The sequence below is a fragment of the Ursus maritimus genome, unplaced genomic scaffold (assembly GCF_017311325.1).
Source record: "Ursus maritimus isolate PB19 unplaced genomic scaffold, ASM1731132v1 scaffold_6, whole genome shotgun sequence".
NCBI lineage: Eukaryota > Metazoa > Chordata > Mammalia > Carnivora > Ursidae > Ursus > Ursus maritimus.
The window spans coordinates 51,738,245-51,751,575 of NW_024426774.1; the positions used below are offsets into that span (position 1 = coordinate 51,738,245).

A 13,331-nucleotide genomic window follows, 5' to 3' on the forward strand; every position below is an offset into this window, starting at 1 on the left:
GGTGCAAGTGGTTCCAAAGCCCTGGAGTCACGTTCAAAGCCCTCCTAACTTCACTGACCTTTGGTCAGCCTGGAGAATTTTGTTGATCACATTTATTCAGGAGCTGTTTGGTCCTAACCGGCAAAGCAGAATTCACACGGGTGTTGTCCAAAGGATTCAGCCTTCCCGGGATCGCAGATCCCCTTGAGAATCCAAGGCAGTTCAGTCAGATCCTTTAGGTATGTACAGCTATTAGAACTAGTCTCAAAAGTTGGCCCCAAACTTTGTAAAGCAGAGACTTGGGAGCATTTTGCAGTAGGATTGAAAAGCGTGATATGTAGTTACTATTTCACTTTCCACCCGTGGGGGTTCACTTAAAATATCTAGACATGTCTTTCATCTTTGGCTCAGCCAAATAGTCATCTTCCGTCCACTCTAAATGAATTATAACATATCCCAAATGAGTGGAATCGATTGTGTCCAGAAAATCGAGATTGGGAAAAGAGTGTGGAGATATTTGGATCTTTTAAAGTCAGATGAGAGCCATCTGGAAAAGCTTCTAGGTAAAGTCATGGGGCTAGAGACTGCAGGTGAAATGCAAGGTATCCCAGGGCTAGAAGAGGGTGGAAGCTTCTTCCCCCTTCCTCCGTGCTCGGAGCCCAATCTCCTTCCTCCTCCACGCCAGCACATGTGTGGGGCTTAAGGACCTTGCATTTCAAGAAGTCATAGGCATTGAGATATGATTATAGACATTTTCCTATTTTATCTTTAATTCAGCCAAAATACACACATTTATGATGCAGAGACCAGTCCAAATATTCAACCCCAACAGTTCCTCTAACACCAAGTCCAGGGTGTAAATCTCAATCGCCCGTCTCCCGCCCTAGAATGGGAAGAGCTGGAACTCGGCAAGGCGGGATGTCCGTGCCTCTTCCTGACCCGTGAAGCCCGTGCGCCCCGGCTGTAAGTGCCTCCACTTACTCGGCTGTCCTGTGGCAGTTACACGCACATGCCTGCCATTCAGAGTTTTGGAGTGTGCGTTGACATCTGTGTGTGTGTGAAGAGAAACGGGTGCTTGTTTTGATGCAGGACACGATACAAGCCTGCTGGTATGCTGTCAGGAACCTCACGGTAAAGCCCACCCGCAGGACGGGTGGGACTCACTCACTTGTGGACCTGTTAGGGTACAATCTATTTTCAGTCTACAACTATCTTTTTACTGTAGGAGCAGGAGCTCTCACCAAGACAGCACTGAATCAAAATCAACAGCTACTAAATAAAGGGACAATTGTGAGGAGAGACTTTTCCTCAAAATCCAAGTCTTTCTACAGTAGTTCAAAAAAACCATTGTAAACTTACATTTTAGGGGAGGAAAGAATCAGAAGACGGTTCTGTAGCGGGCTTACAGGAAAAAGGCTAGTGAAGATACTGTAGCTAACCTAATCGGGGCAAACGTTGGAAAATATAACTCAGAAACTGAGAGAGTATTCCAGCGTGCCAAATACCGAGACACAGCCTCCCGAACACAGTGCTGGGCACCCGAATTGCACAGGCAGTGCACTGAACAAGTCAGGAGACACTAGTCCCACTGCCTCTCGGGAGGAAGCACTCCCTGCAGTCATCCACAGGACCATCACAACTAGCCAAGCCGCCACCACCACTAACTGGGGCTGCAAAGTGAGATGAACTTGGTTCTTTTTTCTTTCTTTCTTTCTTTCTTTCTTTCTTTTTTTTAAGATTATTTATTTATTTATTTGACAGAGATAGCCAGCGAGAGAGGGAACACAGCAGGGGGAGTGGGAGAGGAAGAAGCAGGCTCCCAGCGGAGGAGCCCGATGTGGGACTCGATGCTGGAACACGGGGATCACGCCCTGAGCTGAAGGCAGACGCTTAACGACTGCGCTACCCAGGCGCCCCTGGTTCTTCTTCCTTAAACCAGACACACAATCAATTTCAACACTGTTTCTCAGACAAAGGCATTTGGCATTTTTCATCTGCCCAATAATGTGGTTTGCCACGGCCCCGCCTGCAGCGCCGCGGCCCCGCCCACGTTGCCACGCCCCGTTGGCTCGGGAGAAGGAGGAGGCATAGACAGGTTAGCTTGCGAAAAAGAGCATGGGTGCAGGGGACGACCACCACGAGTGCGATGGCCCCGAACAGCTGCAACTTCGCGTATTTATTGGCAACAATCAAAAACAATCACAATCGAAAACAATCAAGGGAGTGATCCGCATTACATCCTAGAGAATAGTAGTACATCACGGGGAAGGTCACGGGATAGTGGTACATCACGGGGAAGGTCAGGGGATCAGATGATGTAACGTTTAGCAAGTGGGGCCTATTCTTAAACATGTTTCTATGGACCCTGCGGGCTATTGTCAAGAGCAATCAGCAGTGTTCTGCCCTGAACGAGTTGGGCGTTCCCAACTGTTGGACAAGCCTCGAGTTCCCCGCCGGTGGGCAGGCCGAGCGTTCCTGGCCGCTGGGCGAGCTGATGTTCCCGGCCGGTATGCCAGCCGATCGTTCCCGGTCGCTTGGCTCTGACATTGACACTGAAGCCCGCAAGGTCGCAAACATGTTTTCCTATTATATCCTTAACGTAAGTTCTCGGCCAGGGGCTGCTGCAGTGGTTTGCCAAATTTTTACCTGGAGGCACCTGATCCATTTGATGTAGCCATAAAGACAGAATGGGCAGAGATTTTGTCATCCTCGTAACTCAACACCTGGGGGAAGGACCTGAGCTCCACACCCAGCCGTAAATCATTGCCTCCTGACCGTAGACTCTGGGGAAGGGCGAGGCTGGGACTTAGCTTTGCAGCATCTCTGCCCTTGCCTCCGTCTCCGGGAACACTGGTTTCAAAGTCTGATTGTTTTTTCCTTTTCATAAGCGTCGGAATGCCTAGGTTCAAATCCCGACTCTACCACGTTGCGGCTCTGTGACCCCTGGCAAGTTATGGACCCTTCGTGACCCATATGTGCGATGGGCATAATAATGGGGTTATTGTAGGGAGCACATTTGGTGATAGATGTAAAGCGCACAGCACAACGCCTGTTTATAGGAAAGCACCTAATAAATTTGAGTTGCTATTATAATTACACACTCACCCTATTTTTCAAAAGCCACTTAGCCAGATCAGATCTGTATGAAAAAGGCCCTTGACCACGAAGTTTATACTTCCCTGTTTCTAAAAATGTAAGCTTCTAGAAATTTATGGAAATGCATTTATATCTATCAACTTCACTTGGAGGTGTTGGGTATTTGGTCTTTCTTCAGCACTGCTGATACGAAGATGGAAACCCCAGCACTTGAGTTAATGCGTGGTCCCGCTGGTGTGTATGGCGTGGATTCTTCGTATCTATTCTATGCATGTGTGAAAGCGAACCACATAAAAGCAGAATTCAGGCATTCCTGCCAAAAGGAAGTGAATTGAAAGGAAGAGAAGCAGAGCTTCTGCAAGGAGAAAATTGTCCTATCTCTTAGGCAGTGTCAGAATGTGGAAATGTTTATAAAATGCTCATTAAAAGAAAAAAGGATCGCGAGATAGAAACAAAATCTGGTGCACAAGTTTACACTAGGGAGATAAGAAAGGCTAGGCCCCTAGAGGGGATTTTGTTATCCAATTACTGCAACCTGACTTTTGGGGGCAGAGGAAGAGTGGTGGGGGGGAGGGGGAGAGAGGCGAAGAGTTTCCAAACTTGTCTCCAGTGACACGAGACATTAACTCTCCACAAGATAAAACTGCCACTTAGAGCCCAGGAGAGCTAAACCTTCCTGGGTTGGCCTGGGGGCTTGAGCAGAGTCATGGGTTCTCTGGCCCTGCAGCTGTGCGCTCTCTTCTGCTTGGTGGCTCATTCGGTTTCTGGCAGCCCCATCATGAGCCTGGAGCAGTCGCCTCTGGAAGAAGATATGCCCCTCTTCGACGATGTCTTCTCAGAGCAAGATGGGGTCGACTTTAACACATTGCTGCAGAGCATGAAAAATGAATTTCTCAAGACACTGAACCTATCTGACATCCCCTCGCAGGATTCAGCCAAGGTGGACCCCCCGGAGTACATGCTGGAGCTCTACAACAAATTTGCCACAGATCGGACCGCCATGCCCTCTGCCAACATCATTAGGAGTTTTAAGAACGAAGGTGAGTTTACATTTTATTGATGAAATTTGGCTTGGATTTTTTTCAAGAAGCGATAATTTACAGGGCACAGAAATAATATAGATAAGGGTGGATACGTCTGTGTAAGGGTGTATCTACACAGATACTCAAAAACAATGCTCATTTTGGTCTATACCATTTTCATGGTCATTTCCCAAATGTTATTAAAAGGTACTAAAGAATATCTTTTAATCCAAAGTCATGAAGTGTCTACCGTTCTGACATCATAATTTAGTCTTTAAAATTTTTAAATTTGAACCGCAAGTAATAACAAGAAATTACTGTTGGGTTACTACTATACCTTTGTCATTTTCCAAATAGGTCTCAGTTTCCATTTGTCTTTTAATTGACTAAAAAAATTTGTCAGCTTCTACTTAGAGTGAAAATAGACAAAAACCAAAAGTCATGACTTGTACTTCACTCAAACTTTGAATGTGTTTCCATTTTCTGACCTTATTTAAGAAATTTTCAGACAGGATGAAAATTTGAATTTTAGAGGTTCTTCCTAAAGTATCGTTGTGTTTGTGTGATGTGTCCATCCTTGAATCACTGTTTGTAATGTCCAGGAAGTATGCACGGCCCAGTTAAGGATCCAGCTTATTTCAGTGTCTTCATGAAGAGCAATGCGCAAGCTTTAAATATCAGCAGGAAAACGATGTCAGCTCCCCCAGCTTTATTCAGGGACTAAATGTATGACCTAGCAAGTCAGTCTTCTATTGACTGTGGTGCCAGGAGGCAAAAAATACATACACACACACACATATGTATATATATATTAATATATATATTAACATTATATATTATTTATATATTAATATATATTAATTAATATGCATAGTAAAAGATCTGGGTCCAAAGAAATGAATTCTTTAATATTTACCATTGTCATTAACCAGATACAAAAGAGGGTTTTGATTGATGTTGGCCAGCTGTTCTTAAAAGCAGAAAGGCGGTAGCGAAGAAATAGCTTAGGATTCGGAATTTTGAGCCAGGGTTGACTGAGTAGTTGTGGATAATTAGCTTAATTTCTCTGAACCTCAATTTTCTCATCTGTAAATTGGGGGTAATATAGCTATGTAACACAACTGAGCGATTTCAAAAAGGTAAGAAAGCACTGCATTTACGATGAATTGCTGAGCAAACAGTTATTACTAAGGAATTCCTTAAATTGTAGGCATTAGAGGAAACGTGGAGTGGGTATTGATCAGTCCTGAAGACACCATTTGCCTTTAAAATGTAGATAGCTGCCAAAATTTTAGGTATTTAGTAACACATTGGAAATGTTACTCAGTAACATTTAGTAACATAATGGAAACGGCAAACTGAAATTACAGATTCCTTTTGGGGGTGAGTCTGAATGGAAAATAAATAGCCTCATTCCATGGGAACCCTTCCTGGCACTTCTGAGCACTGAGCCCTGGGTGCCTGGCTCAGAGCGTGGGTGGGAAAGTGTTCACATCCCTAGAGAAAACAGAAGTTTTTTTTAGTTTTCACTTCTCCTGTAGAGGATTTGCATGCTGCAGGTCAGGAAGTGGAGTTTACAGAGGCTCTTATTATTGGAGACCAGCGAAATCAGGAGGGGATCCGTCTGTGGACACCCCTGCTGCCCGCACATCTACCGGTCTGCGGTGGAACGCACAGCTCTGAGGGCGTCAGTCCTGCACTGGGCTGGCTCTAGTGGCTGTTCCTCTCTCTTTCGACTCTTTGGGTCTGCACAGTGCAGCCGCCTAGGAGACAAAGACCAAACTCGCCCTGCCCCCCAAAACCAAAACCAAAAAAACCCTCCTCCAAATCGAACTGATCTAGGGAAAACAAATGCACCTCTAAAGTAGAAAAAACACGACTTTAATTCCCACCACTTCTGACCTCGCTTTGTCGTCTTGGGGAAGTCCGTCCTCTGCGTGGAAGCTTGATTTCTTCTGATGTAAAATTAACACAATGGCAATAAATAGTCATTGTAAGAACTAAACGAAACAGTGTTTGCAAAACACTGGCACGTTTAAATACACTCAGCGAACATCAGTTCCCTTGCCTAGAATGCAACACTTCCATCTACAACTTTGTATGTTTGCCCATGCAGAGTGAGCTTATTTTTTTAACAGCTTTATTCAAGTATAATTGACATACAGTAAACTGCACATATTTGAAGTGTATAATTTGACAGGTCTTGGCACATAGAAACATCCTCTGAAACCATTACCACAATCAAGATAGTGAACACATTCACCACCACCAAAAGTCTCCTTGGGCTCCTTTGTAATTAATTCCTTCCTCCCACTACCATGAGCTTTTATTCTACACTTTTCTCGTGGATGGAGCGACTAGTCTACTCCCCTATTTTTGGTCTTCTCATGCTCCCTGTCCAAGGAGAGTCAAGTCTCTCTATTCTCATACGAGGGGACAACTCCCAAGTTAATTGATGTGTTAAGGACCTATGCCATGCCCATAAATCAATTTGATTTGATGTCCAGAATCATCAACTAGTCAACATTTTGAAAACATTGCCTCTGTTTAAGACATCGTGGTAGCTTGGAAGCGTAGAAGGAGCTTAAGCTGGGCTACCTGCCAGCATGATGGCAATCTGGTTGGGAAGACCCATTCATAAAAAGAAAACTGAAATGTAAGGATGTAAATGGCAAAGCTCAAAGGCGAGATACAGAGCGTAAATATTGGAATCACTAAATCCTACTCCTGAAGCCAATATTGCACTATATGTTAACTAACTAGAATTTAAATAAAAACTTTAAAAAAAAGAGTAAATATTCAAGTGACCCAGAAGGCAGTGAATCATAGGGAGGTGAAGAAGGGAACATCTCACAAGGAGGGCTCACAGCTAGAGAGGTGGGGAGGGGAGAAGGCTTGCCACGTCAGAAACACATCTCCAGAGGTGCAGTATATAGCAAGGCGAAGGAGTGTTTGGGCAAATGGTGACAACATCGGTCTACTCCAAATAGGATGGTTTACAATTTCTTGAACCTTCCAACAAATATCAATTGTTCAATTACAATGTTCCATGCGCTATAGGGGATGAATGGGAACTATGATTAGATTAAGAGGTTGAGGCCTGGTCGTAGTTTTCAGAGTCATGCTAGAGAGTTTGAATTCATCTCATTGAACAGTAGTTCCCACTGGCAGTGTATGAGATGATTTTAAGTGGTACGCTTCACAGAGAAAGCTGTGAGTCATGTGAAATTATTATATATTTTCATTAATGTGGATCAGAAAAAAATCCACATGACAATCCCCTCAATCCCCTCATTTCATGAGTGTTGTTGCTTAAGACAGGCCTAAAAGAGATATTAAGTATAAAAATAATCATATAACGTTGAAGAAAAATATGAAAGAGTACAACCTGGAACAGGGACCCTAGTAAAATAATGAATTGGGTATACAGTTGGGAAAACACTGCCAAAGGTGATAGAGACCCCCTCCATTGGTGGTCCCTAGCACTCTGGTGTGTGGAACCCGTTGATGGATGGCAGATGCCTTCAGGGATATTCTGCAGTCATGTATTACGTGGGGCAAGTGTACAGGAGTTTGGGGCTCCTATAAAATTCTCAGGAAGTCAACGTGATAATATCTGGAGGTGTGCTTCTGAGACTAAAGAACCTTTAACAACTCATTTCATGAACATTCTGAGTGATTCTTAGTGCCAACCTCCATGCCAGTTGTTAAGGGTACAAGACTATAGCAACCAATCTATTCCAAGGTTCATTTTCTCCCATTCCACCTTGTCGAAGTCCACACACCCAAAATTCAACCTCAGTGACCCCCTTGGTTTATGCCTAGCTTGTTGACCTTGTCAGACTTTGGTGCCTAGAGGAGGAGTCAGGAAACTCTTCTGTAAAGGGTCAGACAGATAGTAAGCATTTTAGGTTTTGTGGGCCATGAGTGGACCAAATCTGACATTGTAGTGCAATGGGCCAGGCCGTGTTCCCCTGATCCTTTATTTCCAGAAATAGGTGGCAGGCCCAGTATGGCCCATGGGCTATAGTTTACAAACCCCTGATCTACATGGAGGCCTTTGAGGAAGACCAGTGCTCAGCCAACCATGTGGGGAATCTTCACCCATTATGAATGCAAATATGAGAAGCCATGAAGCGCTCATCCCTGAAAAGCTTCCAAAAACGACAACCACCCCATGTTCCATTGACGGCTTTTTACTGGTTAGGATAATTGGGGGCTTGCTTGCACAATCTCCAGGGTCCCTCCCAGCTCTGTAATTCTGTGGCTGATAAGCTATGCAAGCAAGGCTGGGAGAGTGCTCTCCCATTCCTTAGGCAACCACTTTCCATCTTAGTCTTGGCAGCTTAAGTCAGTTTAGCATTCTACCGTTGACCTTTCAGTATTTTCTATCGGAGAAGGCTAACATTGCATCTGTTTTCTTCGGTCATCACCCTCATTTCTCTGTCTCAAGCTTCCCGCACAGACAGGCCCTCTTATTGCATAAATAAGCATCTGTTTTTCTTTGTGACACACTACGAATCTGATTTTTGTCTTTTCTCCGCCCCTCCCCAAGATCTGTTTTCGCAGCCAGCCAGTTTCAATGGGCTCCGAAAATACCCTCTCCTCTTCAATGTGTCCATTCCTCACCATGAAGAGGTTCTCATGGCCGAACTCAGGTTGTACACACTGGTACAAAGAGATCGCATGATGTATGAAGGAGTAGACAGGAAAATTACCATTTTTGAGGTACTAGAGAGCAGAGGGGACACTGAGGGTGGAAGAAGCATGCTGGTCTTGGTGTCGGGGGAGATCTATGGAACCAACAGTGAGTGGGAGACTTTTGATGTCACGGATGCCATTAGACGTTGGCAAAAGTCGGGCTCATCCACCCACCAGCTGGAGGTCCACATCGAGAGCAGACACGACGGAACCGAGGATGCGAGTAGGGGACAACTGGAAATAGACACCAGTGCCCGGAATAAGCATGTCCCCTTGCTTGTCGTGTTTTCTGATGACCAAAGCAGCGAGAAGGAGCAGAAGGAGGAACTGAATGAAATGATCGACCACGAGCAGCTTCTCGAGTTTGACAGCTTGGGCCTGGACGGTTATTCCAGTGGGCCGGGAGAAGAAGCTTTGCTGCAGATGAGGTCAAACATCATCTATGACTCCACTGCCCGCATCAGAAGGAACGCTAAAGGCAACTACTGCAAGAGGACCCCGCTCTACATCGACTTCAAGGAGATTGGCTGGGACTCTTGGATCATCGCCCCACCTGGATACGAAGCCTACGAATGCCGCGGGGTTTGCAACTACCCCCTGGCAGAGCATCTCACACCCACAAAACATGCGATTATCCAGGCCTTGGTCCACCTCAAGAATTCCCAAAAGGCTTCCAAAGCCTGCTGTGTGCCCACCAAGCTAGAGCCCATCTCCATCCTCTATCTAGACAAGGGCGTCGTCACCTACAAGTTCAAATATGAAGGCATGGCAGTCTCCGAATGCGGCTGTAGATAGAAGAGGAGTCCTGGGCTTATTTAATAACTGTAAATGTGTACATTTTGTGTTCCTATTTAATGAGATTATTTAATACGCGTGTACAGATCATAGAGGCTTGCTGCCTTAGGGAAATGGGCAGGTCAGTTTGTTGTACGAAATGCATATTTTGCTAATACAGTCTCTTCCCTTCCAGTCTGTTTTTCTTTGGACTTGCCATTTCCCGGCAATGACATTTCCAATAGCAAGTGGCAAGCCCCCCTAATGGTCCTCTATGTCAGTTTGAGAACAACAAGCCTTAAGCAGAAACAGCACGTCAGATGGTAGATATTTGTGTATGTATATGTGTACATAGATAAGCTTATAAAACCCCTCTGGTTTGGTAGAGGTAGATTGTATTCACGTGTGTGCATGACTCAGTCAGACGTGTATATATTAAAAAACCAGTGGTACGTTCTCGGTCAACTCTTCTCTGAGTAGGATTTATGTCAAGATAATTAGCACCGAGAATCTCACCCTCCTGGGAAGTATTACATTTCCTAAATGCCATTGGATATGCAGGTGTAGCATTTATCAGTTGAGTTTGTGCCACTGCTCAGAGCAGCAGGACCAGGTAAAGGACGCTGCCTGTTTGAGGGGAGAGGTTATTTGATACAGAAACCAGATGGTTTCCAGAGGCAGTGGCCTGAATCTACCATAGCAAAGGATGAGCCCACAGAGCGCACCACTGTGCTCTGGATGGCAGCACCCGGTCAAGAAATGAAAACGGGATTCGGGATGTTCCTGAGATAATAGGATCGCAAGCAAGGCAGAGTGTGCCGGCCTTGACTGCTGCAGCGGGTAGAGGAGGTGGGAGAGTGCTCACAGGAGAGGAGGGGAAGGATTCAGATGCTATCCTAGGACACGTGTATAAAATTATAAGCAGTTTTAACTGGAGAGTTAAATCTTCTGGACAAAATAAAATTACCCAAGACCAAGAGGAGGAAGATCAGAAAGGATCTGTCTGTTGGGCTCTTCTTAATATTTTGCTTCAGTTCTTACTATTTCCCCCTTGCCTCTGCACCTCTGCTTTTTCTTCTTTCCACCTCTCTCCTTCCCTCTTGCTCTCTTGCCCCAGTTCCTCATATCCTCTCATTCCTATGTCCCCGGTCTTCACTGGCCTTCAGCGCCCTTGCTGTGGGTTGGGAGGAACCACCTGAAAGCACTTGCTGTGAGAGTGAGTGGAGGTAGTGCTGTAATTTCTAGATTTCCTCCCAATATTTAATTTGATTTTATTCTAGTAAGATTCTTTGTGGAACATTTTGCTTATGAAGAATACTTAAGTATAAGGAAAAAAACCCAGAAAAACAGGGTCCAAAAGGATACCTCTAAATAAATGAATTAATAAATAGACACGCAAGCAAATGATTCCAAAGCTAAGCCTGAATTTTGAAATCAGGTTTGCCCCATCGTAGAAACCCTGTAGGCTTCCCGATCCTCCCATTCTGCGGTCTTCCCACTTTGGAACCGGCCAAGACTAAGGGACTGGAAATCGTTCCTGATGGGGATGATCTGACGGGTCTGCCGGCAGTTGGCTAGTTAGAAGGACATGGAGACCCTGGCTTTGATCTTAGCACCCCCAGCACCCCCATCCATGCAAGATCGTGGGCTTTGTGCGGGAAGAACCAGAACGGTGCAGTTCTCAAGCTGTTTTGACTTCTCCAGGCATCCAACACTGACGGTTCGCACTTCTAGGAATGCAGTTTCCAGTACATTGTCCCCCACTCACCCCGTTGAATGCTTCCTTAAGAAGTCTTGCATTTTTTTTACCCTGGGAAACCATCAGCCTCCCTTTCACAAACCTCTTGGGGTTATAAACTCATATTGCACTAGAAAATAGAGGTAAGGGAAGCTATTTGAAGGACATTTTGCCTAATTTGGACATCTGCTCTGTACATCTACTGTCCACTGGTGTCCAGAGGGCAGATCCTGGGAATTCACTGCCCCAGAAAAGTGCAGTTTTGACCCTCCATGAGTATACAGTGATGCACAATTTGAGATGGCCATGCAACTCAGAATCATTCATTTATGAAAGAGCCTCCATATAAAATGGTGTGCACGCGTGCATGAGAGAGAGAGAGTATGTCTGTGTGTATAACTGGCTTTGGAAAGCCGCGCTCAGAGCCCTCAGTGGGGTGTGGCGTGTCCTTTATATCCATAGTACACACTGTACACTGTTACCCTATGCTACCGCTTCTCCTTTCTAAAGGACACTGTCTATAATAGACACAAAGTAAAACCTCAGCTGAGCAGGATAGTTCTGGTTAGATCAACATCAAAATCTTCTTTCTGGATAAAATGTATATGACAGTGATGTGCCAGTAACTGCTTTACCGCCAGCCATCTTGATTTGTAGATTTCAGTGGTGTAAATACTCTCACCAGAGCCTCTTTCAAACTACCCATGTGATACCGAGCGGCTTGCAAAATTCCTGAAAACGGAGCAGGCTGCCCTCAGGAGACAGGTGTGCAGGCCCTGGCACCCCGCTGCTATTAGCACGCTGACGTTAGAACACTAGGATGTGCCAGGCCCTGCTTTCTGCGTGCTGTCTGCCAGCGCAGCCAGGTTTTGGTGAAAAACTTGGGGCAAGCACTTAACAATCGCTCTTCTGTTAATGGCATGTGAAGATCTAGGCTGTCAGTGATTAGGGTGTGTCTCCCAGATGTTTGTCCTTAGACTACAGGACAAACATAAGCATCATTTCTATGATTTGCTTCTTCGCTATGGAAAGCCACATATTGGTTCTTCAAGTGTTGCTCGTTGCATTTTCTTTCATCAAGAAAGGCAAAGGCAGAAACCATTAATAGGAGACCCCTGCTCCCATCAGGCCCCTTGCAGCGTGTCTGCACCTCTCCTCCACCACCGTGTTAATGCAAAGCTAGAAAACTGTCACATCCTTAGGAAGTAGGAGTCACTAAATGTCCTCTCTGGTTGTAGACCCCAGCTGCATCCCACACCAGTCTTTTTTACTCTTTTATGGAAGAATTATCACTGAAGTTGATACACCTAAATGACTCTCGAGGAGGATTGTAGCAGAGGGACTTCGACAGCCAACAACCAAAATATTCATGTGAAAGTTTCTAGGCTTCTTCTTATTTATTGGTGGATATATTTATTTTTGTAATATATTGTAGAATATCAAATATTTTATTTTTAATGTTTGTGATTCCCTCTTGGATAAAATAGCGCTTTTCAAATAATGCTTCCTCAGAATACGGCACCTTTACAATTTATGGCCTGTATTTTCTTCTTTTTGCCTCAATATTTCCTGTTACTTTGAGAGGACTTCGCAATAAGCTTGCCATCACATTGTGTATTTGTGTCCTGTAAGCATGTTGTGAGCCCCTTGGCATATTTACTCATTTGTAAATAGTATAGTTTTAACTGGATAGTGTAGTTTTCACTGAAGTGTAGGCGTTCCAGAAAATATTTAACCAATATGTTGTCATTTTTCTGTGAGAGGCAAATACTGTCAAGCCGTGAGGGGCTGTGATTGCGGGTCAGTGAGTGGAGGCAGAGTTTAATTGGGGCTTTTCATTCCCCAAACTAGGTGCTTCCTCCTGACTATAATGGTTGCCTTTCCTGACCACCAATTCAGAGATGCAGTTGGACAAATCCACTTGTAATTAGACCAATTACTCTATAAATGTTTTAAAAATGTTAATTAAGTGACTCCCAAGGGAGTCAGCCTCAAAATGCCTAATTCTTTCCTTGTGTGTA

At 44.8% G+C, this 13,331-nt stretch overlaps 1 protein-coding gene across 1 annotated transcript; it reads left to right on the plus strand.

The window, feature by feature from the left end:
* Positions 1 to 3,781: 3,781 nt before the first annotated feature.
* BMP10 (bone morphogenetic protein 10) lies at positions 3,782 to 9,593 on the plus strand. Its single transcript, XM_008699949.1, has 2 exons — positions 3,782 to 4,115; positions 8,653 to 9,593. Exons 1-2 carry the CDS (start codon positions 3,782 to 3,784, stop codon positions 9,591 to 9,593), a joined length of 1,275 nt encoding a protein of 424 aa, XP_008698171.1.
* Positions 9,594 to 13,331: the final 3,738 nt, after the last annotated feature.